The sequence below is a fragment of the Saccoglossus kowalevskii genome, chromosome 1, assembly GCF_978046115.1.
Source record: "Saccoglossus kowalevskii chromosome 1, keSacKowa6.1, whole genome shotgun sequence".
Taxonomy (NCBI): Eukaryota; Metazoa; Hemichordata; class Enteropneusta; family Harrimaniidae; genus Saccoglossus; species Saccoglossus kowalevskii.
The window spans coordinates 28980021-29005330 of NC_140641.1; the positions used below are offsets into that span (position 1 = coordinate 28980021).

Below are 25310 nucleotides of genomic sequence, written 5' to 3' on the forward strand. Positions count from 1 at the left end.
TAATAAATGAAATTTATTATTTCCAAGGATTTACTGGTAGGTGGTGTAGTAAACAAAGCATGATTTTAGAATCATTATCATCATTAACCCCGGGTCAACACTGCATATGTAATTCATGATAGATATCAGATAAACAATTAAGTCCTAAAATTCATCTACCACACATACATAATACCATGTACTAACTGAATCAGAGTTTTTAAATTACTGGATTTTACCTATTACATAAAATTTTGAATTTGATTTGTTGTCATAAACAAGTGACAGATGATATATGCAAATGTTTAAATTCCTGTAAAGTGTTTGCAAAGTATTCATAGTAATTACAGTAATGTTTAATAATTACAGTTTTGTATAATATAATTTATATAATAGAAACAATAAAAATAAGACAAATATCCATTCAAATTACTAAGTTCTATATGTATTTTTCACATTTATACTTAGGTAATCTTCAACATTTTCATGTTCCATTACAAGCAATAATAATGCTATATTAAAAAAATGAATCTATACAAATATTTACAAGGTTTGTTAATTTGTCTGGTGTTAGTCAGTTATATCCTATATAGATAATAGATAATACATTAACATAATTATGTATTATTAAGTAGAATATTGTCTGTACTGCATCCAAAAGACAGAATATGTACATAGTATTAACATGCTGTTTTTTGTCAGCGTTTGGAGAAAAAATTGAAATATTATTATACAGATATACAAAGGACTTGATTATATGTTAATGAGTTTATTAGCAGCCTTTCCTTCAAGTAATCATTAGTTGATCCATGAATAAGATAAAAATCCATTATCCTTCATGAAATCGCATCGTGTTTTATTAAAGCGATGTGTATATTTGATATCATGTGACAGTAACGCGGTACTCCCTAGCCCTGTCCATTTTAACCAATTATCATCTGGATTGCCAGTCTGTGCAAAACTTGTTAAGTAGACCTGCATACGATCACGAAATAACCTATCATCAGAATTAGGCGCAATATACTGATTCATGGAGTCAAAGAAGCCCATCATATCCCATCCATGGAATGCATACTCTGCACCAAATCCAAACCAGTGTACAGGTTTGCTTGGACGTGCTGTTCCAACAAAACGATAAACTGGTGATTGAAATTTCCTACTGGCTATATCGGTGATTTCATCATTTCCACATGTAACACGTATATCAGATGCCATAGTTGTGAAGGATAATTCTGGTGTTGAATATCTTTGGCTTGGTGGATATAGTTCTAATATTCGATCACTCATCGTGTCATCAAAACTGTCAAATTTACCTGATAATTGTAAATAACATGATATCTGTAAGCTATTCATAAGTTAAGATTTAAAGTTAAAGACACAATAGAACATGTTGTGTTGTTCTATGCTGTATATGACAAAACAATACAGCACAGCACATATATAGAAAATAATATTTGGTAATCGTAGCCCTAAATAACTATTAAAAAAAGCTAGACATTTCGAGCAATGGCTCTTTATCGATAGCATAGAAAAAAATGTTTTAATTTATAGTTTATAGACTGCCAATAAATTTCATAATATCATTATATAACATTAATCTATCATATTTTACTTTTTCTGGAATATTAATGTCAAAAACATGTTTGTGTCACTATTTGCTATTCATATGCAGTGGCCTAAATAATAGCATCTCAACAATTTTCACACAAATACAATTTAGGATAATGAATATGATATGATAATGAATATGATATGATAATGAATAAATGAATAAACATGACTATGACACAATGTAATTGCTTCAACTATTATCTAACCATGCAATAAATAACAAGCAGCCTGTCGGCTGAGATAGCTCCACTGTTAGCAATGCACATTTCAATTAAAGAACTGAAGATATCATTAGAAAATGAACAATATGTTAGTATCAAAGCAGTCGGACATACAAAGATATCATCACGAAACGAACAAATCTGAGAGAGGTCCACATGTAGTACCTATATATGTAATATCGAGAAGTTGAAAATATCACTTTTTACCAAAAATGACAAAAATATTCAACAAAATTAGAGAATTGAAGATATCATCATGAAATTAACAAATCTAAGAGAGGCCAACCCAAGGTACATATACACTAATTATAAAAGCATTCAGGCTTGTAGTTTTCAAGAAGTAAAAGTAAAACATTGACAATGAACGCCAACGGACAATCACTCATATGATAAGCTCCGCAAAGTTGACAGCGGAGCTAAAAAAGTGTGAACAATTTTAAACTCCATTTTTAATTGTAAAGCTTTAATGACCAGAAATTAATTGTATACTTACTTCTCACGTATATTTCATAGTCATGCCAAGTCCAGTCTTTGATTTGATCACCAACAGTTGGATAGATATCTATTTCCTGTGCCATTGAACCTACATTGTATCAAATATAATGTCAGCTTCAAATATAACTTTGACTTTCAATTAACAGTTAATAACAGTTAATAAGAAATGTACAAAACTGTAAAATAAATGCCATTAGATAAGTTCGAATAAAACGCATGCACATTTATATTTCAATTGCTGGATTCTTGTGCATTTTTACAACTGCATTTCGAGTCAAACTGTAGGCACTAGGGATTGCCACAAACCTTGATGCAGGCAGCACCATTGATATTAATTAACAGCAGAATTGAATTAGGTATTTTATACCAGTCATAATAATAAAATTTAACAAGGCTAAAAAGGGAACTGTCAGTTATCTACACAAAGTTCGGCTATCATGCATGTCTGATACACATACGGATCAGCCTGAATCAGTAAAGTGGTATTGTGGTTGGTTTTGTACTAGTTGTCAAAAATAACATTTTTTACCAAAAATGACAAAAATATTCACTAAAAATCCAAATTTGCATATTTTGACTCAAACGTAACAAATCTGACAGAGGACCACCCCAAGTACCATTGCTACAAATATCAAAGCATTTGGACTTACGGTTTCGGACTAGTTGTGGAAAATAACATTTTTTACAAAAAATGACAAAAATATTCACTGAAAATCCATATTTGCATATTTTGAGACGAATTTAACAAATCTGGCAGAGTACCACCCCACGTATCCTTGCTGCAAATATGAAAGCAATTGAACTTGCGGTTTACAACTAGTTGTCGAAAATAAAAAAAATTACCGGTACCAAAAATGACAAAAATATTCACTTAAAATTCAAATTTGCATATTTTGACACTTACTAGTATTTGACAAATCTGACAATGGACCACCCGACGTATCATTGCTGGAAATATGAAAGCATTTGGACTTACGGTGTCGGACAAGTTGTCAAAAATAACATTTTTTACCAAAAATTACAAAAATATTCACTAAAAATCCAAATTTGCTTATTTTTAGACGAATTTAACTTAGGCAGCGGGTTCTCCGAACCCGCCTATTCACATAGTTCATACCCACCATAGACTGCGGTCAGTCAAAATGACTATTTTGAACTGTAGGCATTAATCAGCGATTTTGCCGGTGACGGAGAGATAGAATCTAGGTCAGGGGAAGCCCCATGACCCCAAGATTCTTTTTCCCTTATGGCACGAACCACGTGACCGAGGCCATATGGCAGCGCCATTACGTATGGACAATCACTCTGCTTTCTTTCCACCGATAGATTGGGTGTCTCTTAGGTAGTAGTTGATAAAGACGTTCTGCGTTCTCCAGAAGCCTGCCCTCAGAATGTGTTCGAGGGGGCGCCTGACGTTAGCACTAGTGAGTTAGCAATCACATGGAACTCATGCGCTCGTACTTGTCTGTGTTGAGGAGGATAACGTATTATATATCTCCAGCACAGTCGCAGTAATCCACTTGGCGATGGAGGCCGGCTTATCCTGTTTGCCAGGGCCGTAACACCAAAACATGTGTTTGGTTCCCTGTCCGGAAAACTGGGTACGGTTCTCGTAGCAACTCAACGCTCGAACGTGACAGAGAAGCAATTCTTCCTGATCCTCCAGACCGACAATGTTTGACAGCCGGGGGATGACGATCAGCTGAGGATTGTGTCCTGGGATTTGGTTCTTGGAGAGAAATTTGATTTGTGTCTTTAGCACAACTTGAGTGGTGCTGAATGGAGGGGCTCGAAAAGTGGTCTGCTTAGGGTTGATAACACAACTGACAGATCCCAATTGGGTGGTTCCCTTGTACAGGTTCTCGGCCTCTGATTATGGAAAGCAGTAAATAATAATGGGACAATCGGCTAGACTTGACCCCAAAGAAGCACATACTGATTTAGTCTGCTTAGGTTTTGGTACTACGAATACATTTGAGTAGAAGCCCGGACTCAGCAATGGCTGAACTATTCTGTGTATGGCGCCCTTTCTTAGCAAACTGTTTATTTCCTGTCTGATTGCTTCCACCTTGCGAGGATCTCCTGGCAGTGCCCCCAATGTAGAGGACACTGACAGGGGCGGTGAAGATGTCAGTGGTATTCTGTAACCGAGTGTCACTACCTGGAGCGTCATGAGATCGGTTACAAGCAGCCTCCAAGCCGGAGTACACTGGTGCAATCTGCGTGTGACAGGGATCTGTGGCAATGGGTTCGGTGGTTGCAAGAGAAGGAAGTTTCTCTTCTCCCATGGGGTAAGCTTCCCTGGAGACCACTGGAGTTACTAAGTTGTAACCTGGCCCCTTGCTGAACATAGGCCCATCCCGCCGTCGCATGCTTCCCCTGCTGCCGGGGTTGACGACTGCCCGAAGAGGAGGAGCCACCACCTGGTCCTCTCTTTCCCAGAGGTGTGCTTCTATTCTTCCCTCCCGCAGAAGGATATAAGTGCTTGCCTCCTGGCTGACTCTGCCTAGCGGACAAGACAAGAAATACCCATCCTACCAGCTAGAATGTCAAATGCCACGGCTGCAGCAATAACCCACGCTAGAAACCCAGACAGGAAAAAGTCGACGAGGCGCTGCCATATGGCCTCGGTCACGTGGTTTGTGACGTAAGGGAAGAGAATCTTGGGGTCATTGGGCTTACCCTGACCTAGATTCTATCTCTCCGTCACCGGCAGAATCGCTGATTAATGCCTACAGTTCAAAATAGTCATTTTGACTGGCCGGAGTCTATGGTGGGTAATTGAAGAAGAAGTCGTTTAAAGGAAAACTTCATGGGTTAAGCAAACAAGTGAGAATAAAATTGACTTGTTGCATGCATTACTAAAGATTGTGTGGCATACTATTCTGCTTGAATACTTATTTTTTGGCTGCACTAAATATACCAAGTAATTGGTAAGAATTGTCTTGTTAAGTTACAGTATGGCTCTGGTATCCAATCCCTATATGCCATTAATTCAGCCAGCATTTTTTGCTTGTAATGCATGATTGAATGACTCCGTTCAATATATATTGAAGTCTGTATGTGTCACGTTAAAGTGAGTTCAGAGACAAATTATTTGTCCAGCGTAAATACCATTAAATCACAGGAAATATGGTTGCATTTTTTTATAGGGAAAGAGTGATGTGGATAAAATAATATATGGTAATTCAATCCAAAGTCACAAGGCACTGGAAATGCTTTAGTCATAATTGAGGGATAATTTAGGGGTTTACAGCGTATGCATTTACTCACCAATCATCAGTGGTACGTCAATAAAATTGTCACTCTCCCAAAACTTAGTTGGACTTGTAGATAAAATATCACCATCTACTATGAGTAAAGCCCCAACAAACATACCCTTAACAGGCAGATCCATCATTATTTCTGCAGACCATGCAGGATATTCCTAGGAAAAACATAAATTATGTGAACAGATTTATACAAGCATGTACAACCGTTGAGTGGAAACCCCGGAAAACACTAAACCTGTCGAAAAACACTAAACCTGTCGAAAAACACTAAACCTGACAATAAAAACACTAAACCTGAGGTAAAGGGTGTATTATGGGTGTACCATAATCGTCCAGTGAATATTTGATTAAAAGAAAGCGAAAACATGAAACAGAACCCACGACGGCAGCTGATTTCACAAGGGCGCCCTCAATGTAATCTAAACTATTAAGTTTATTATGTGTATTAAATCTGGGTTAAATACATTTAGTTATGTGCTGTTTTCCGAGGAATTTTTAAAAAATTTAGGGTTAGGGTTAGGGTTAGGTTTAGGGTTAGGGTTAGGGTTAGGGTTAGGTTTAGTGTTTTTCAACTGGTTTAGTGTTTTCCGGGGTTTCCACTCAACAATGTACAACTGTGTTTGTAGCATTAGCAAGAAATACATTATACTCACTGGTGGGTAGGCTTACAAGTAGAATACACACACATATTTTTTATTAATTATTAGGATTCTACCCTTATAAAAATTCAACCCTAGCAGCTCAAGGTCTGCTCAAGTCAGGATTGCAAAGTTTTTATTTGAATTTGCAGAATTATTGTGAAAATTCAAAATTAGCATTTCAACATATAGATAACATTTCTTTCACAAAATTACTTTTCCAGAGTTTGATAAATAAGAATATTCTGATTAAATGCTTCAGACACTAACATTATAATGAATTTTGCAAACTGTATATTCCATATTTAACGTTGTTGATAGTTGTAATTAATGACCATAACAAAAGTTATTGTATAACTTTGATATGGTATTATATCAATAAATTAAATTATGGTGTATTGACTAATACATTCACAAATAAAATTTGGGCTGAGATTTTTTCAATCAATTAGAGAGCAATTCACCAGACAGCAATTCATAACATAAGCTATTATTAGTTGCAGATAATCCAAGATCTGAATGATCATTCATCATCTGAAGAATAAATTATAATTGTTAAGAACTATGAAAAAAATGGTTATACAGATCTAATATGACTTACGTCCCATGGAATAGCATTTAGAACTTCCTCTGGAGACATGTTCATTAAACATTGAAACTGTTGATCCAGATCAGAAAGTGGACAATTGGCATTTTTAACAAGTTTTAAATTGTCTTTTGAAGCATCAGCTAAGGATCTATTAAGAATAGGTGAACCACCCATCATAATGGCACGATGAAACAGTCCTGTTGAATAAATGAGAATAAATCAGCATATATATATTACTGGATACCAAAAACAATATTAATTAAAACATTAACTGTATAATTTGAACACATATCAGGAAAGACGGTGTACAGATTCAATACAAAGGTAACATTTGAGATGATCCATGTAATAATATATTATCCATGTAATAATATACTATCCATGCAATAATATACTATCCATGTAATAATATACTATCCATGTAATAATATACTATCCATGTAATAATATACTATCCATGCAATAATATACTTTCCATGTAATAATATACTATCCATGTAATAATATACTATCCATGTAATAATATACTATCCATGTAATTATATACTATCCATGTAATAATATACTATCCATGTAATAATATACTATCCATGTAATAATATACTATCCATGTAATAATATACTATCCATGCAATAATATACTATCCATGTAATAATATACTATCCATGTAATAATATACTATCCATGCAATAATATACTATCCATGTAATAATATACTATCCATGTAATAATATACTATCCATGTAATAATATACTTTCCATGCAATAATATACTATCCATGCAATAATATACTATCCATGCAATAATATACTATCCATGTAATAATATACTATCCATGTAATAATATACTATCCATGCAATAATATACTATCCATGTAATAATATACTATCCATGTAATAATATACTATCCATGTAATAATATACTTTCCATGCAATAATATACTATCCATGCAATAATATACTATCCATGTAATAATATACTATCCATGTAATAATATACTATCCATGCAATAATATACTATCCATGTAATAATATACTATCCATGTAATAATATACTATCCATGTAATAATATACTATCCATGTAATAATATACTATCCATGTAATAATATACTATCCATGCAATAATATACTATCCATGCAATAATATACTATCCATGTAATAATATACTATCCATGTAATAATATACTTTCCATGCAATAATATACTATCCATGTAATAATATACTTTCCATGCAATAATATACTTTCCATGTAATAATATACTTTCCATGCAATAATATACTATCCATGTAATAATATACTTTCCATGCAATAATATACTATCCATGTAATAATATACTTTCCATGCAATAATATACTATCCATGTAATAATATACTATCCATGTAATAATATACTATCCATGTAATAATATACTATCCATGCAATAATATACTATCCATGCAATAATATACTATCCATGTAATAATATACTTTCCATGTAATAATATACTATCCATGTAATAATATACTATCCATGTAATAATATACTATCCATGTAATAATATACTATCCATGCAATAATATACTATCCATGTAATAATATACTATCCATGTAATAATATACTATCCATGCAATAATATACTATCCATGTAATAATATACTATCCATGTAATAATATACTATCCATGCAATAATATACTATCCATGTAATAATATACTATCCATGTAATAATATACTATCCATGTAATAATATACTATCCATGTAATAATATAATATCCATGTAATAATATACTATCCATGTAATAATATACTATCCATGTAATAATATATTATCCATGTAATAATATACTATCCATGTAATAATATATTATCCATGTAATAATATACTATCCATGTAATAATATACTATCCATGTAATAATATATTATCCATGTAATAATATACTATCCATGTAATAATATACTATCCATGTAATAATATACTATCCATGTAATAATATACTATCCATGCAATAATATACTATCCATGTAATAATATACTATCCATGTAATAATATACTATCCATGTAATAATATATTATCCATGTAATAATATACTATCCATGCAATAATATACTTTCCATGTAATAATATACTTTCCATGCAATAATATACTATCCATGTAATAATATACTTTCCATGCAATAATATACTATCCATGTAATAATATACTTTCCATGCAATAATATACTATCCATGTAATAATATACTATCCATGTAATAATATACTATCCATGTAATAATATACTATCCATGTAATAATATACTATCCATGTAATAATATACTATCCATGCAATAATATACTATCCATGCAATAATATACTATCCATGTAATAATATACTTTCCATGTAATAATATACTATCCATGTAATAATATACTATCCATGTAATAATATACTATCCATGTAATAATATACTATCCATGCAATAATATACTATCCATGTAATAATATACTATCCATGTAATAATATACTATCCATGTAACAATATACTATCCATGTAGTAATATACTGTTCATCGAATAATATACTTTCCATGCAATAATATACTATCCATGTAATAATATACTATCCATGTAATAATATACTATCCATGCAATAATATACTTTCCATGCAATAATACACTATCCATCTAATAATATACTATTCATGTAATAATATACTATCCATGTAATAATATACTATCTATCTAATAATATACTTTCCATGCAATAATATACTATCCATGTAATAATATACTATCCATGTAATAATATACTATCCATGCAATAATATACTATCCATCTAATAATATACTATCCATGCAATAATATACTATCCATCTAATAATATACTATTCATGTAATAATATACTATCCATGTAATAATATACTATCTATCTAATAATATACTTTCCATGCAATAATATACTATCCATGTAATAATATACTATCCATGTAATAATATACTATCCATGCAATAATATACTTTCCATGCAATAATATACTATCCATGTAATAATATACTATCCATGTAATAATATACGATCCATGTAATAATATACTATCCATGTAATAATATACTATCCATGTAATAATATACTTTCCTTGTAATAATATACTATCCGTGTAATAATATACTATCCGTGTAATAATATACTATCCATGTAATAATATACTTTCCATGCAATAATATACTATTCATGTAATAATATACTTTCCATGCAATAATATACTATCCATGTAATAATATACTATCCATGCAATAATATACTTTCCATGTAATAATATACTATCCATGTAATAATATACTATTCGTGTAATAATATACTATCCATGCAATAATATACTTTCCATGCAATAATATACTATCCATGTAATAATATACTATCCATGTAATAATATACTATCCATGTAATATATACTATCCATGTAATAATATACTATCCATGTAATAATATACTATCCATGGAATAATATACTTTCCATGCAATAATATACTATCCATGTAATAATATATTATCCATGTAATAATATATTATCCATGTAATAATATACTATCCATGTAATAATATACTATCCATGTAATAATATACTATCCATGTAATAATATACTTTCCATGCAATAATATACTATCCATGTAATAATATAATTTCCATGCAATAATATATTATCCATGTAATAATATACTTTCCATGCAATAATATACTATCCATCTAATAATATACTATCCATGTAATAATATATTATCCATGTAATAATATACTATCCATGCAATAATATACTATCTATGTAATAATATACTATCTATGTAATAATATACTATCCATGTAATAATATACTATCCATGCAATAATATACTATCCATGTAATAATATACTATCCATGTAATAATATACTATCCATGTAATTATATACTTTCCATGCAATAATATACTATCCATGTAATAATATACTTTCCATGCAATAATATACTATCCATGTAATAATATAATTTCCATGCAATAATATACTATCCATGTAATAATATACTATCCATGTAATAATATACTATCCATGTAATAATATACTATCCATGCAATAATATACTATCTATGTAATAATATACTATCCATGCAATAATATACTATCCATGTAATAATATACTATCTATGTAATAATATACTATCCATGTAATAATATACTATCCATGTAATAATATACTTTCCATGTAATAATATACTATCCATGTAATAATATACTATCCATGTAATAATATACTATCCATGTAATAATATACTATCCATGCAATAATATACTATCCATGCAATAATATACTATCCATGTAATAATATACTTTCCATGTAATAATATACTATCCATGTAATAATATACTATCCATGTAATAATATACTATCCATGTAATAATATACTATCCATGCAATAATATACTATCCATGTAATAATATACTATCCATGTAATAATATACTATCCATGTAATAATATATTATCCATGTAATAATATACTATCCATGTAATAATATACTATCCATGTAATAATATACTATCCATGGAATAATATACTATCCATGTAATAATATACTATCCATGGAATAATATACTATCCATGTAATAATATACTATCCATGTAATAATATACTATCCATCTAATAATATACTATCCATGTAATATATACTATCCATGTAATAATATACTATCCATGTAATAATATACTATCCATGTAATAATATACTATCCATGTAATAATATACTATCCATGGAATAATATACTATCCATGTAATAATATATTATCCATGTAATAATATATTATCCATGTAATAATATACTATCCATGTAATAATATACTATCCATGTAATTATATACTTTCCATGCAATAATATACTATCCATGTAATAATATACTTTCCATGCAATAATATACTATCCATGTAATAATATAATTTCCATGCAATAATATATTATCCATGTAATAATATACTTTCCATGCAATAATATACTATCCATCTAATAATATACTATCCATGTAATAATATATTATCCATGTAATAATATACTATCCATGCAATAATATACTATCTATGTAATAATATACTATCTATGTAATAATATACTATCCATGTAATAATATACTATCCATGCAATAATATACTATCCATGTAATAATATACTATCCATGTAATAATATACTATCCATGTAATTATATACTTTCCATGCAATAATATACTATCCATGTAATAATATACTTTCCATGCAATAATATACTATCCATGTAATAATATAATTTCCATGTAATAATATACTATCCATGTAATAATATACTATCCATGTAATAATATACTATCCATGTAATAATATACTATCCATGCAATAATATACTATCTATGTAATAATATACTATCCATGCAATAATATACTATCCATGTAATAATATACTATCTATGTAATAATATACTATCCATGTAATAATATACTATCCATGTAATAATATACTTTCCATGTAATAATATACTATCCATGTAATAATATACTATCCATGTAATAATATACTATCCATGTAATAATATACTATCCATGTAATAATATACTATCCATGTAATAATATACTATCTATGTAATAATATACTATCCATGTAATAATATACTATCCATGTAATAATATACTATCCATGTAATAATATACTATCCATGTAATAATTTACTATCCATGTAATAATATACTATCCATGCAATAATATACTATCCATGTAATAATATACTATCCATGTAATAATATACTATCTATGTAATAATATACTATCCATGTAATAATATACTATCCATGTAATAATATACTATCCATGTAATAATATACTATCCATGTAATAATATACTATCCATGCAATAATATACTATCCATGTAATAATATACTATCCATGTAATAATATACTATCCATGTAATAATATACTATCTATGTAATAATATACTATCCATGTAATAATATACTATCCATGTAATAATATACTATCCATGTAATAATATACTATCCATGTAATAATATACTATCCATGCAATAATATACTATCTATGTAATAATATACTATCCATGTAATAATATACTTTCCATGTAATAATATACTATCCATGTAATAATATACTATCCATGTAATAATATACTTTCCATGCAATAATATACTATCCATGCAATAATATACTATCCATGTAATAATATACTATCCATGTAATAATATACTATCCATGTAATAATATACTATCCATGTAATAATATACTATCCATGTAATAATATACTATCCATGTAATAATATACTTTCCATGCAATAATATACTATCCATGTAATAATATACTATCCATGTAATAATATACTATCCATGTAATAATATACTATCCATGCAATAATATACTATCCATGTAATAATATACTATCCATGTAATAATATACTTTCCATGTAATAATATACTATCTATGTAATAATATACTATCCATGTAATTATATACTTTCCATGCAATAATATACTATCCATGTAATAATATACTTTCCATGCAATAATATACTATCCATGTAATAATATAATTTCCATGCAATAATATATTATCCATGTAATAATATACTTTCCATGCAATAATATACTATCCATCTAATAATATACTATCCATGTAATAATATATTATCCATGTAATAATATACTATCCATGCAATAATATACTATCTATGTAATAATATACTATCCATGTAATAATATACTATCCATGTAATAATATACTATCCATGCAATAATATACTATCCATGTAATAATATACTATCCATGTAATAATATACTATCCATGTAATTATATACTTTCCATGCAATAATATACTATCCATGTAATAATATACTTTCCATGCAATAATATACTATCCATGTAATAATATAATTTCCATGCAATAATATACTATCCATGTAATAATATACTATCCATGTAATAATATACTATCCATGTAATAATATACTATCCATGCAATAATATACTATCTATGTAATAATATACTATCCATGCAATAATATACTATCCATGTAATAATATACTATCTATGTAATAATATACTATCCATGTAATAATATACTATCCATGTAATAATATACTTTCCATGTAATAATATACTATCCATGTAATAATATACTATCCATGTAATAATATACTATCCATGTAATAATATACTATCCATGTAATAATATACTATCCATGTAATAATATACTATCTATGTAATAATATACTATCCATGTAATAATATACTATCTATGTAATAATATACTATCCATGCAATAATATACTATCCATGTAATAATATACTATCTATGTAATAATATACTATCCATGTAATAATATACTATCCATGTAATAATATACTATCCATGCAATAATATACTATCTATGTAATAATATACTATCCATGTAATAATATACAACGAGGATAGAACTTAAATTCTATGGGATTTTATTTGCGTTTGCTTTCAAGTAACAGTATCATTCCCAACTGAACCAAATTATGATAAATATTACCCATCTCATAAAAAATGTGAAAAACCAGATTTCAAGAAAATCTAATGATCCAATTCAATGGTAACCAACTACTTTAACCAACTACTGGTGTTAAATTTTGTAATATTAATGGCACAATTAAGCTTCGTTATAAATAATAATAGCCATATAACTTATAAATTGTGGTTGTCAAAGACTTGTGTACTAATTTGCAATGGATATACTCACCATTAGACAATGAGGTACCTAATAAAGCAAATACACTAGTAGCACCAGAACTATGGCCGTAAACAGTCACATGACCTGGATTGCCACCAAACTGCTGTATATTTTGCTGAATCCATCTCAAAGCTTCAAGCTGATCCCACAGTCCATAGTTTCCGGACTTACCACTCTCAGATTGTCTGGAAAATGATTCCAGTGCTAAGTATCCAAATGCATTCAATCGATAATTGAAAGATACATGTACCATATTGGTTTCAACTGAAAAAATAAAATGACATGATTGAGAAGATAACAGAATAGTTAATTAAATATTATTATTTAAAAAATTCCCATTAAATAACAGGGTTTGTGACATGTGTAACAAAGGTCTAATTGAGGATGAAATGCATTTTCTGCTGGAATGCAACAAATATAATGGAATATTAACCTGGACAATTACCAGACATGTTTCCTGGTACTTGTTAGTTTAGTGTCTGGTGAATATCCTGCACAATTGTCAAACACTGTTTAATGGTATTTCAAACCTGCTAATTCAGGCGTCTGGGGAATTAACCTCAACAATTACCAAGGACTGTTAACTGGTATTTATAACCTGCTAGTTTTCCGTCTGGTGAATATCCAGCACAATTACCAAACACTGTTAACCAGTACTAACCTGCTAGTTTTGTAGTGGGTGAATATCCTGGTACATTACCAAACACTGTTAACCAGTACTAACCTGCTAGTTTTGTAGTGGGTGAATATCCTGGTACATTACCAAACACTGTTAACCAGTACTAACCTGCTAGTTTTGTAGTGGGTGAATATCCTGGTACATTACCAAACACTGTTAACCAGTACTAACCTGCTAGTTTTGTAGTGGGTGAATATCCTGGTACATTACCACTCAATGCAACTAAATCACCACCATGTATGTATACCATCACTGGTAGATTACCTGAAACCATCAAATAAAATACATTGTATAGTGATATATTTTCCATCATCATATTTGGGGGGGGGCTGCATGGTAAGACTGTGTGAATGCTATGAAAGGTAGTTGGCTACCATTAAAACATATGATCAAATTTCCTTGTTTTTGTTTAAATTTATGGTGCTGTTCACAAAACCCAGATAAAAAAAATGTCACAAAAAAAAATCATATGTCAAATATCCATGGTGATGTTTGTGTCATATATTATTGGTTTTTATGGCAAAAATCTCCAATATTTTTTTTAGTTTACACATGTCAATCTTTTGGCGAATTTTGTTATTGCTATTTCAATCCATTATAGTCTATATATTTGTCCAAGACAAGTTATCAAGAATCTTTCCGTCAGTATTCCAATTCAAACAAAACATACTCAGTGATTTTAATGTAATATTATGCACTGGTTTTAATTTGCTTGGAAAATGTAAGTATAGAACTACTTCCATATAAAAAAATTATAATTGGTTTAGTAGCAAACTATAACAGTAGTGTAAACTAGTCAGGTGAATACTTGTTTTCCAGTTGTATAAACAATGATTATTACTCAGTTGTGATAATAATAGTTTGCCGGTTTGTTATACAATTCAAGTAAAATTTAACTTGATTTCATGATAAGCAAATGTTTTTGGACGTAAAATAATTTTGTTTCATGCATGAGTTTACCTGAAATTGCGTGATTTCATCTGACAGGACAAACCAATCAGAATGCTGGGTGGTGCTGGCTGAATGGTTTGTGAATGAGTTAGTGTCAGATAACTTTGATCATGCACTAGATATTTTATGTAACTCGTAAATAAATTTTAAAACAAGAAATTATAATAAATTTTTAGCCCTTGTTTATTAGGTTAATTATCAAAAACCTATCTTAATGGGATATTTTGGCATAAAATTGTGAATATTGCTTTTTTTTCGCTTTTAAGCCCAACTGTTCATGCCTAACTTTGAGCAGAAAGTGTATCACATGAATCCACAGTTTTAGCAAACAAATATTTCAATATCAGACTTAAACACTTTACCACTTTTTATTTTATTTGCTCAAATTTAAAGCGAGAGTGTCGTCACCTGCGCATGCACGGGAATTAAGTCCCAAGTGTCAATAATGACACATGCTAAAAATGGCTCATGGGTAGACATTTGTTTGTAAACAATGATACACTAGGCCATCTGACGCATGCACAGGTGACGACTCCCCCGCTTTAATGACTTAATAAATGAAATTAATCATGAGATGTGACACATACATGTATGTGTGACATCATTAAAACATAGTTGAACTCTGGTAACCTTGCCCTTTGTTATATAATATAATTCCCTTTATCATAGTTTGTTTCAATATAAATATGCATTGTCATAATTAATTTTGAACAAGTTTTGGGGTTGAACCAACAGTGGGGAATCAGTCTACCGAATGTCCTTTAAAGATGTAAATATCTTACAAAAACATTGGTGCCTTATTTGTTTAATTATTTTAAGGGACATAATTTCCAGCTTTATTCAAAGTAATTCAGATATTTTAGTATAAAAACAAATGCCTCATCACAAAAAAAAAGTGCTGCATTTAGACGTGAATAGATTCATAAAACATGCAAGATAACAGAAAATCTTAGCTGGCTTTTGTCCAAGTATTTTGTACAGGTGTCTGTAAAAAATTAATGATTCACTGAGACAAATATGAACTGCCTCATTGTGTGACTACTGTATTATATGAAAAGTAAAAAAAAACACCCTTTATGAATAGCTATCATGTTGCAAGCTCTGCTTTGTATGCAAATCAACTTAAATAGTTAGTTGGTGTCCAATGAAGGGAGAAGTCAACAGTACTGTTGCCTCCTGAGAAACTACATCTTCAAACACTGCAATCTTTGAAGTGCGTTTTTAAACCAGTATTATAAAAACTCTATCATTCTGTTCTAATAGCTGAAACATATTCCTGTGAGTTTTCATTTATCGAATGAACTGTTTGTCAAATACACAATACATATATTTTAGAACAATTTTCTTTTTAAAATGTGGATGAAATGTTTTGCTTTTTATGTATTTTTTATGTATTGTTTTTGATTTGGTAACTTTGAACTAAACAGATTTTCTATTAGCTTCAATCTTGATCAAAGTTTGGCACCCAGTTCATAGGAGTGCTTATATTGATTTTCTGACATCTTGTTTTCTGTAAAGATTTTATTGGTAGGTTTGCAAATGTGTATCAGACTGTGCATTCTCTCCATGAGTTGGTTTTGAAACCCAGTATGGGATTCTGAGATACATTACCAAGGATATTATTACAAGATAAATCATTTGCTTCATTGAACACATACAACAATGCATATTTCCACTGAAATCAGTGACCTTTGATGTGTATCACCAGTGATCAGTCAAGTAGAAACAATTTTTGCATGATATTTTCATACAGGATATCTGTTGTTCAAACTCAGGGAAGACTTTATACTGATGAATAAGGTGACCACGTTTGGTGAAGTTTGGAATAGAATTAGTAAAGTTATTATGCACACAATAACAATTATTGACGATGACGACGACAACAATGACAACGCCGGACAAAATTTTCCCCTTAATATACCTTTCCCTTCCATCTTTGATGGTACGGGCAAGGTAAAGAGCAATAGTTTTCCTCAAGTTTAAACACAATAAAGGTGATGTTGTATTTATCATTATAGAAAAAAAATTAATCGTTAAAATTATCAGTCAAACGGGTGATCACAATATTTGTTTGTTATCTATTAAACCTACTTCTGTTGTTAACAGTTGGGGTCCAGACATTAATGTATAAGCAGTCTTCACTCCCTTCAGCCTCATAAGTCAGCATGTTTCTCTGCATGCACATGGAACCAAACTGATCAGTTTTTCGGTAGTCAGTCCAATAGTCGTCTTCAGTCAAGCTGCTTGTCGGCTTCCACCTTAAATTACCTATAGGTGGCTTTGCATATGGAATACCTGATAATGTACAATTGAATTAATTTGATGATACTCTGATATATAGGAGAGCTATATAGCCATTAATTGCATTTCAAGTCTACAATGAATAACATGATATAAGTATTGGTCACAGTACAGTGTATGCCTATAAGGTCTGCTCAAATATTTTGTTTGTTTAATAATCGTGATTAAACTTTGGTTATCTTGCACACGGTCAAAAAATGAAACATCATTTTTCAGATTGGCCTAAAGCACCATTTTTTTTTTCTTTGGAATACATATTTACAAATATTACATATTTGTATTCAGAACTCTTTTTTTATTTTTATTATTTTTTTATTTGGTGTTTTTCAGTACTTATATGTAGCAAATCTTGATGAATACATGGTTTAAGCATCATTGGATGGTGTCTCAAATTGTCTTGTTTTAATTCATAGATACATCTGATTTAAATCAATATAGATTAAATCATATGGTATATCCATAAATTTTTAAAAACCTAATAATAAATGTTCTGCTGTTCTTTGTATTTCAACTAGTTTTGAGGATCTGGAGAGAAAAATTGAAAGATATTTTATCTTTTGATAACCATGATGTCAACTATTGCTTTAAAATCCTCATGCAGTTGAACTTTCTTTTCATTTTTGTTGCTGTTCTTCCTATTTCAATATCTCCTAATCTGGCTGTGATCTTTTCATTTGCAATGCCGTCTTTGGAAGTACCATAGAGAATTTTGTTAATTTGGTCTTTTTGTCCATATAATGATTATTGGATAGTGGCGATTGCATAATGTGGTGCTTGTTCATACTACAGGGCACAGTTTATTAACCCAGTGTGTCATCCATTTTCACTAAAATGTGCAAATCAGTGAAAATCATGAAATTTGTTATCATTAAAATTTCCCTGTGGTCCTATAACATGGACTTTCGCATAATTCTATTCAAATGTCCTAGAATCTTCAAAGCAAGAACATTGCTGGGAGTGAAAATAAATAACGTCTTGCAGTATACAGAGTTTACAGAATAATAGAATCAAAAATGAAAAGCTTCATAATAGAATCAATTTCTATAAATTGTTTCTATGCATGAATGGGTGGCGTAAAGGCCTTTCAACACACTATAATATTGTTTTGATCTGAAGACGTTCATTCAATAAAGATTAGGATTGTAGATGACACTAGACTGAGGGCATGGTAGTTTATAGAAATGGGATAATGGAAGCAAAAAAAAAAACATGATAAAACCATGATACAATACCGGTATTAGCCAAAATACAAGCAGACAAATTCTACACACGAACAATACATACTGTAAATGCATTAATTATTCACTGGGTTTTAATTTCACTATTTTCGCTGATAAGTAAAATCCGCTAAATTTAACCTACGTGAACATGTAAAATAACAATAAAACTCATCCATAAAAGTAAAACACAGTGAATATCCTCAAAACATCAAAATAGTGAAATTAAATGTCAGTGAAAATAAATGATTTTACAGTAGTGCAGCACACATACATAAAGAATGAATAATAATATGAGGTTATTACGAGAATACCTCAAAGTATGCACTCAGACAGTACAGCTAGAGTATTGACCGACGCGCAGCATACTTTGAGGTTATTATACATCTTTTCCTTCCAAGGATATATCATTGGAATGCCAAAATCCAAAATGTTTAGAACAGAATCAGCAAACTTTTTTGTTTGGAGGCCAGTCAAACTCTGGTGGCAGCCATGTTTGTTTTTAATATTAGAGGACGTTTACGCGCGTAATCATTTCATATTTGGAATACCAAAATACGCCATGCTGTAACTTATGGCGTTACGGTGACAGATGTATAATAATATATATTATGACTTTGTTAAAATAACAATAATGGGGAGACTAATTTTGTGACCTAATTAGATATGGCTTGAACTTCACAGATATCCCTTCATACTATCTCTATCAGTTTTTGCCATGAAAAGAGGTGTCCTCTCAAATTTGAAGTTCAAGCCATGCCTAATATATGACAGCTATGCTGGTTAGGTAACTAGACAAGAATGAAGAGGTAGAACATTTCAAAATTATGGCACGCTGTAACTTATGGCGTTACGGTGATGTATAATAAAAATAAATATAAACTGTGTCTTATAGGAAATAACATGAGCTGTATACAAGTTCCCAAATAAAAAGTATATATATAATGCTCATCAAACACCAAACTCTATCTGACAGCTAGAAAACAAATAATTCAGATCAATCACTATGAACATTGCAATATAGCAAAGGACTTTCCTATTGGTGCTACCAAATGATTTAAAGTTATAAAAACAAGTTTGTACATTTTGTAACAATTTTACTTCCCCTGGTGCAATGAAATAGGTCGTACCAAATACAGGCGTCGATCAGTTTGTTTTATCAGGGATATTGTAATATTATTGTGACTATATCGGTACAAAGGAAGTGGAAAGTTCCCCGTACAAATATCATTAGCGCCCGCTGTAATGCACTCACCTTTGAATACATATCCATCATCTTCCCGAATTCCTTCTATAGTGCCATATTTCAGTTCCAGCATCACTCGAAATAGATTTGATGAAAAGAAAATATAGAGACTGATAAGAATCAACAGCAGTACCAATAAAACACTGATGAGAAATAAACCTATTCTACTTTCATACCACACTGGCTTCTTCAATGGTTCTGAAGTTGGAGTCATTTTTATCTGTAATAAACAAAAGTTTCAGAGAAGAATTTGTATTCACTATTTGAAAAATTACATATTCGGTAACACGTAAAGAGGTGGAACATTTTAAACATAAAAAAAGGGACTGCCAGTGATCACCTTTTTTTTGGGACAAGAACTCTGAGAAGCAATATATTTTGGGGGCTTGCCTAAGTGCAAAATTTGTACAGGACACACAAAAAAAATTAAAAATCATCATGACAGTGAGATGACTAAACAAGCAGCATTTGCATGAAAATGAATTTTGATTGAGCTATACATATAAGCCACCATCATATTTATTAAGCCACATTTATCCCAACAATATTTTGTTATTTTCACGGCAAAAAGTGAAGCCTGAAAAGTATTAAGTTTTGTTTTGTTTCCTATCCTAAACAAATCATTAATTACAAGTTTTTTGCAAGAAAATTTTGCATACATATATAACTATCATCAGACCATGGTGCACTTGGAGATAGAGGAATGTTGTATGCCGAACTGATAACACTTTGTTGGAACATTCATTATAACATTAACATTCTTTAACATTTCACAGCAAATTGTTCACTGACTGACTGTAAAATTTATAAAAATTTGTCTCTTGTTGTTAAATTAAGGGGTGATACTAGTCGTCATGCCGCGCATCTGCTACAATTGTGTTGATAAACATTGATTTTCCAACAATCCAATGCGCTCTTCTAAATGAAATCACAAGTATGAGGTTTGACCTGCCCCTTACCAAATTGTCCGCCCCAATAGTATATAATAATTGTATACATATTCTGTACAAAAAGTATACTTTTTTGAAATTGTGTACATTATTTGTATACAAAATTCATACATACAAGAAAACAGCAGTACATTATTTGTATACACACTTTATACAAATTCATTAATGTATATTTGTTGTATACTAAAAATGTACAGATGTTTTGCATAGGATTCAATGCCTAAATATTGTATAATTTACATATACAAAAAATGTACAATATCATGACTAAGAAATAAAGAGTAACCAAAAAAATTTATGTTAGAATCATGTCAGAATGAAGTATAATTTATGTATACATTAATTGTACAAATTATTGACTTGGCATCTTGACAAATATTAGTATTATTTATGTATACATAGAATGTACAAAAATTGGACTTAGAATCTGAATAAACTTAACTATGCCCAATAATACAATATATGTATACATAAACTGTACAAAAATATGAAATTTAATATTCAATTAAATTCATAAAAGAGTATAAAAACATTTTTAATAGATTAATTACAGGAATACTGAACTATATTTTTGGATATCAGTAAAATTATATTTTTACTACAGTTTACTGAAAGAATTAAGTCATTATAAGAAGTGTGCATAACACATTTCCCACGAAAGTTGTTTGCCTAATTTGCATATATTAAAAATTATCCTGTTTTGGATCCTAACACGACTTATTGCCAATTTTTATGAACTTTTTTTTGATCAATTTAACTAAATTAAAATTTAATTTTCCATTATATATCTAGTTTTGGCATTTTCAGTTGAGGAAAATACAATGAAATAAATCAGTATTATTCTCACCACAATCAGTTTGTTGTACATCCTTGGCTCACATATATGTCAAACAGATCCAACATAGGTTGTAAATGAATGTACTATATAGTCAGTCAGGTACGCATAAACAATTGATAAATTGAATTCTAAATGTAACTATGGGTAAATACAAATACATGCTCTTGTGTAATAAGACAATACACTTGGGCAAAAGAAATGCACAATGAAGTTGAATTTCATTTTGTTAAATAAATAAAATAAATAAATGCCCTTTATATGAATTGAGCTTTGTACAATTTTTGTATACAAAAGTGTTCCAAATATGGGATACTTCTTGTATACAAAAGTACATTTTTTGTACACTATTTGCATACTTTTTGTATACAAATCTGTTCCAAATATAGGGTACTTCTTGTATACAAAAATCATACATAAAATGTACAAATTTATTCAGAATTTGTATACTTTTTGCACACAAAAAGTATACATTTTGTTTAATGAATTTTGGTAAGGGGCATGGGCACGACTTACACTAATTACCGACTCCTTCGATACCTCCCAATCACCTTGGTAACATCTCAGTTTGTATTCGTTGATCTGCGGAACAGTCAAAGTATCATCTTTGTTTATATGAGACCCATATATCTCGTGCATGCGTGGCGTGATGACCACCGCCCTTTAAAGCCAGTTCAGCAGTATACATGTATACACACAACAAACGTATATAGTAATAGAGGGCGCACTACTCAATAGAATTTAAATATCATTTACATTTTGTTTTCAATGTTTTCACTGTAATTAGTGCAACACGTAGTGTGTAACAACATAATCTAAACTATAGACCATGAAGAAGATATCCTTAGTCGCAGTGTATCAAAGAATAATTGCATTCAAATAGTGTTTTATTTATGATTTCAGGAGCATATCAACTGAAGTTTTTGAGTGTACTGCCCTAGTGAAGTGCCGCTGGGAACGTAGACAGTGCTCCCTCAAACGAAGCGGGATAATCTGCCCCTTGTAAACGTCATACTCGACCAGTCGTCCAAAAGACTTGCATTTTATGCTTTCGTCTATCACCATAGTCGTGTCTCAAATATGGTACGCTTTCACTTGTTTTTGTTTACTGGTCAATGGTGATTATTGTTATGCAAATAGTTTTACGGTTCGAAGGCGAGGCAGTAGATCGCTGTCTACGGTCTGCTAAGATTTCCGCCCGTGACTTGTTTACGGTGAAACATCGTGGCTTCATTCACGGCTCAATTTAGGGTAGAGTTATTTGGCAACGTAATGTAACAAACACAGTACTTACAAACAAGACAGTCGCAGTGTTTAGACGTTGATCTTATGAAAAGTATTTACCAAAACTGTTACGGGTCCACACATCACCCACTAAGTTCCATTGAATGCAAAATCGACCACGCCACCAGGGTCGCGTTTGTCAACAAATAGACACAACTATTCTTTGCACGGGTAAATTTACGTTGAACGAAAATGCCCGGAGCGCTGTCAGATAAAAATAAAAATCACATTTTAGCATAAGTTGTGATTAATAAAGAAGTCAAAAATTACGCGTATTGTAGATAGTATCACGAAATTTGTTTTAAGCGTAACAAATCACAGTATAACACAGTCCGCCCACCCACATTGTAATAGTTCCGTCAAAATAAATGCCTGCCTGGGCACTGGCGAGGAAAGTTGCGTGCATGCTCGCGTCATGTATGAGTAATTTTGTTATATATATTGTTAATTCTGTTGATCGAGTGAATACTGGAAAACAATTTCCTTATCTTTTTATACTTTGTTATTTTGTACTTTTTTTATTTGCTAAAGCATTTCTATGGTCGTGGTCAGCCATCGGGATCTAACACCGACTGGCAGTATATAAATAGTGAATACAAACATTAAACGAAATAATGTATATATTATAACATCAAATAGAGAAAAAATATATAGCCATCATGACGAGACGGTGAAAGTGAAGCTCATTCGGTGAATATCGCGCATTAAAAACCTGGAAGGTCCGATGCTTGTCCAGCAAATGAACTGAAACTTACATTTTCAAATCAGTGAATAGTGGTTGAACCCGGCCGTGGTCGAACCATGGAAATAAAAAAGAATCTTTCCTCCATGGTTGAACCATGACGTAGCAAAGTGCACCAACGGGATCACATGTCAGTTATCCAGATCTAGATGAAAAACATTGAAAAGCTTATATCGCGATATGCTCTTTGTGCTGAACTAAAAAATCATCAATATCTTGCAAACACAGTAAGGAAGGTCGGCAAGGGATATGTTCGTGAACTGTAAACAATTGTTTTTTTATTTTTGTATTAATGTAATTTAAATAAATAAAAAAAAATGTAAATTCGTAGACATGGGCAATGTGTAAAATGTACTCAGCTATTTTATTCGTTTTCTAAATTAAATGTGTCGTATTTCGTACGCAATTTCCAATTTTAAACGCAAATTATCAAAAATATCATAGAAATGTAAAATGTAATTAGGATTTGCTTTATCTGTAAAATGTAAAAACCTAATTTTTACTATAATGGAACTTTCATTTTATTTCCTGTAATAACGTAAAAT

At 30.4% G+C, this 25310-nt stretch overlaps 1 protein-coding gene across 3 annotated transcripts; it reads right to left on the reverse strand.

Moving 5' to 3' along the window:
* Positions 1-24131, reverse strand: LOC102806686 (uncharacterized). Of its 3 annotated transcripts, XM_085500495.1 has the most exons (10): positions 24034-24122; positions 23256-23321; positions 20964-21174; positions 18282-18485; positions 15411-15503; positions 14570-14824; positions 6818-7002; positions 5580-5733; positions 2305-2394; positions 1-1292 (listed from the first exon to the last, which is right to left on the reverse strand). In XM_085500495.1, the coding sequence occupies exons 3-10, from the start codon at positions 21166-21168 to the stop codon at positions 778-780; spliced, it is 1701 nt and encodes a 566-aa protein (XP_085356621.1). In that variant the 5' UTR covers positions 21169-21174; positions 23256-23321; positions 24034-24122; the 3' UTR covers positions 1-777. The 3 variants fall into 3 exon arrangements, with proteins under 3 accessions (XP_085356621.1, XP_085356618.1, XP_085356630.1); XM_085500492.1 differs by lacking the exon at positions 23256-23321 and having other exon boundaries at positions 24034-24131; XM_085500504.1 differs by lacking the exons at positions 23256-23321; positions 24034-24122 and having other exon boundaries at positions 20964-22054.
* Between the last annotated feature and the right edge of the window lie 1179 nt (positions 24132-25310).

What these genes read in the sequence shown, in the direction of transcription:
- LOC102806686 (XM_085500492.1), bottom strand. Translation starts at nt 21,168, where the DNA reads ATGACTCCAACTTCAGAACCATTGAAGAAGCCAGTGTGGTATGAAAGT. An exon ending in AGGTACCTCATTGTCTAATG is followed by an intron (nt 7,003 to 14,569) that starts GTGAGTATATCC and finishes TTTATTCAACAG; the next exon opens with GACTGTTTCATCGTGCCATT. An exon ending in TAAATGCTATTCCATGGGAC is followed by an intron (nt 5,734 to 6,817) that starts GTAAGTCATATT and finishes TGTTTTTCCTAG; the next exon opens with GAATATCCTGCATGGTCTGC.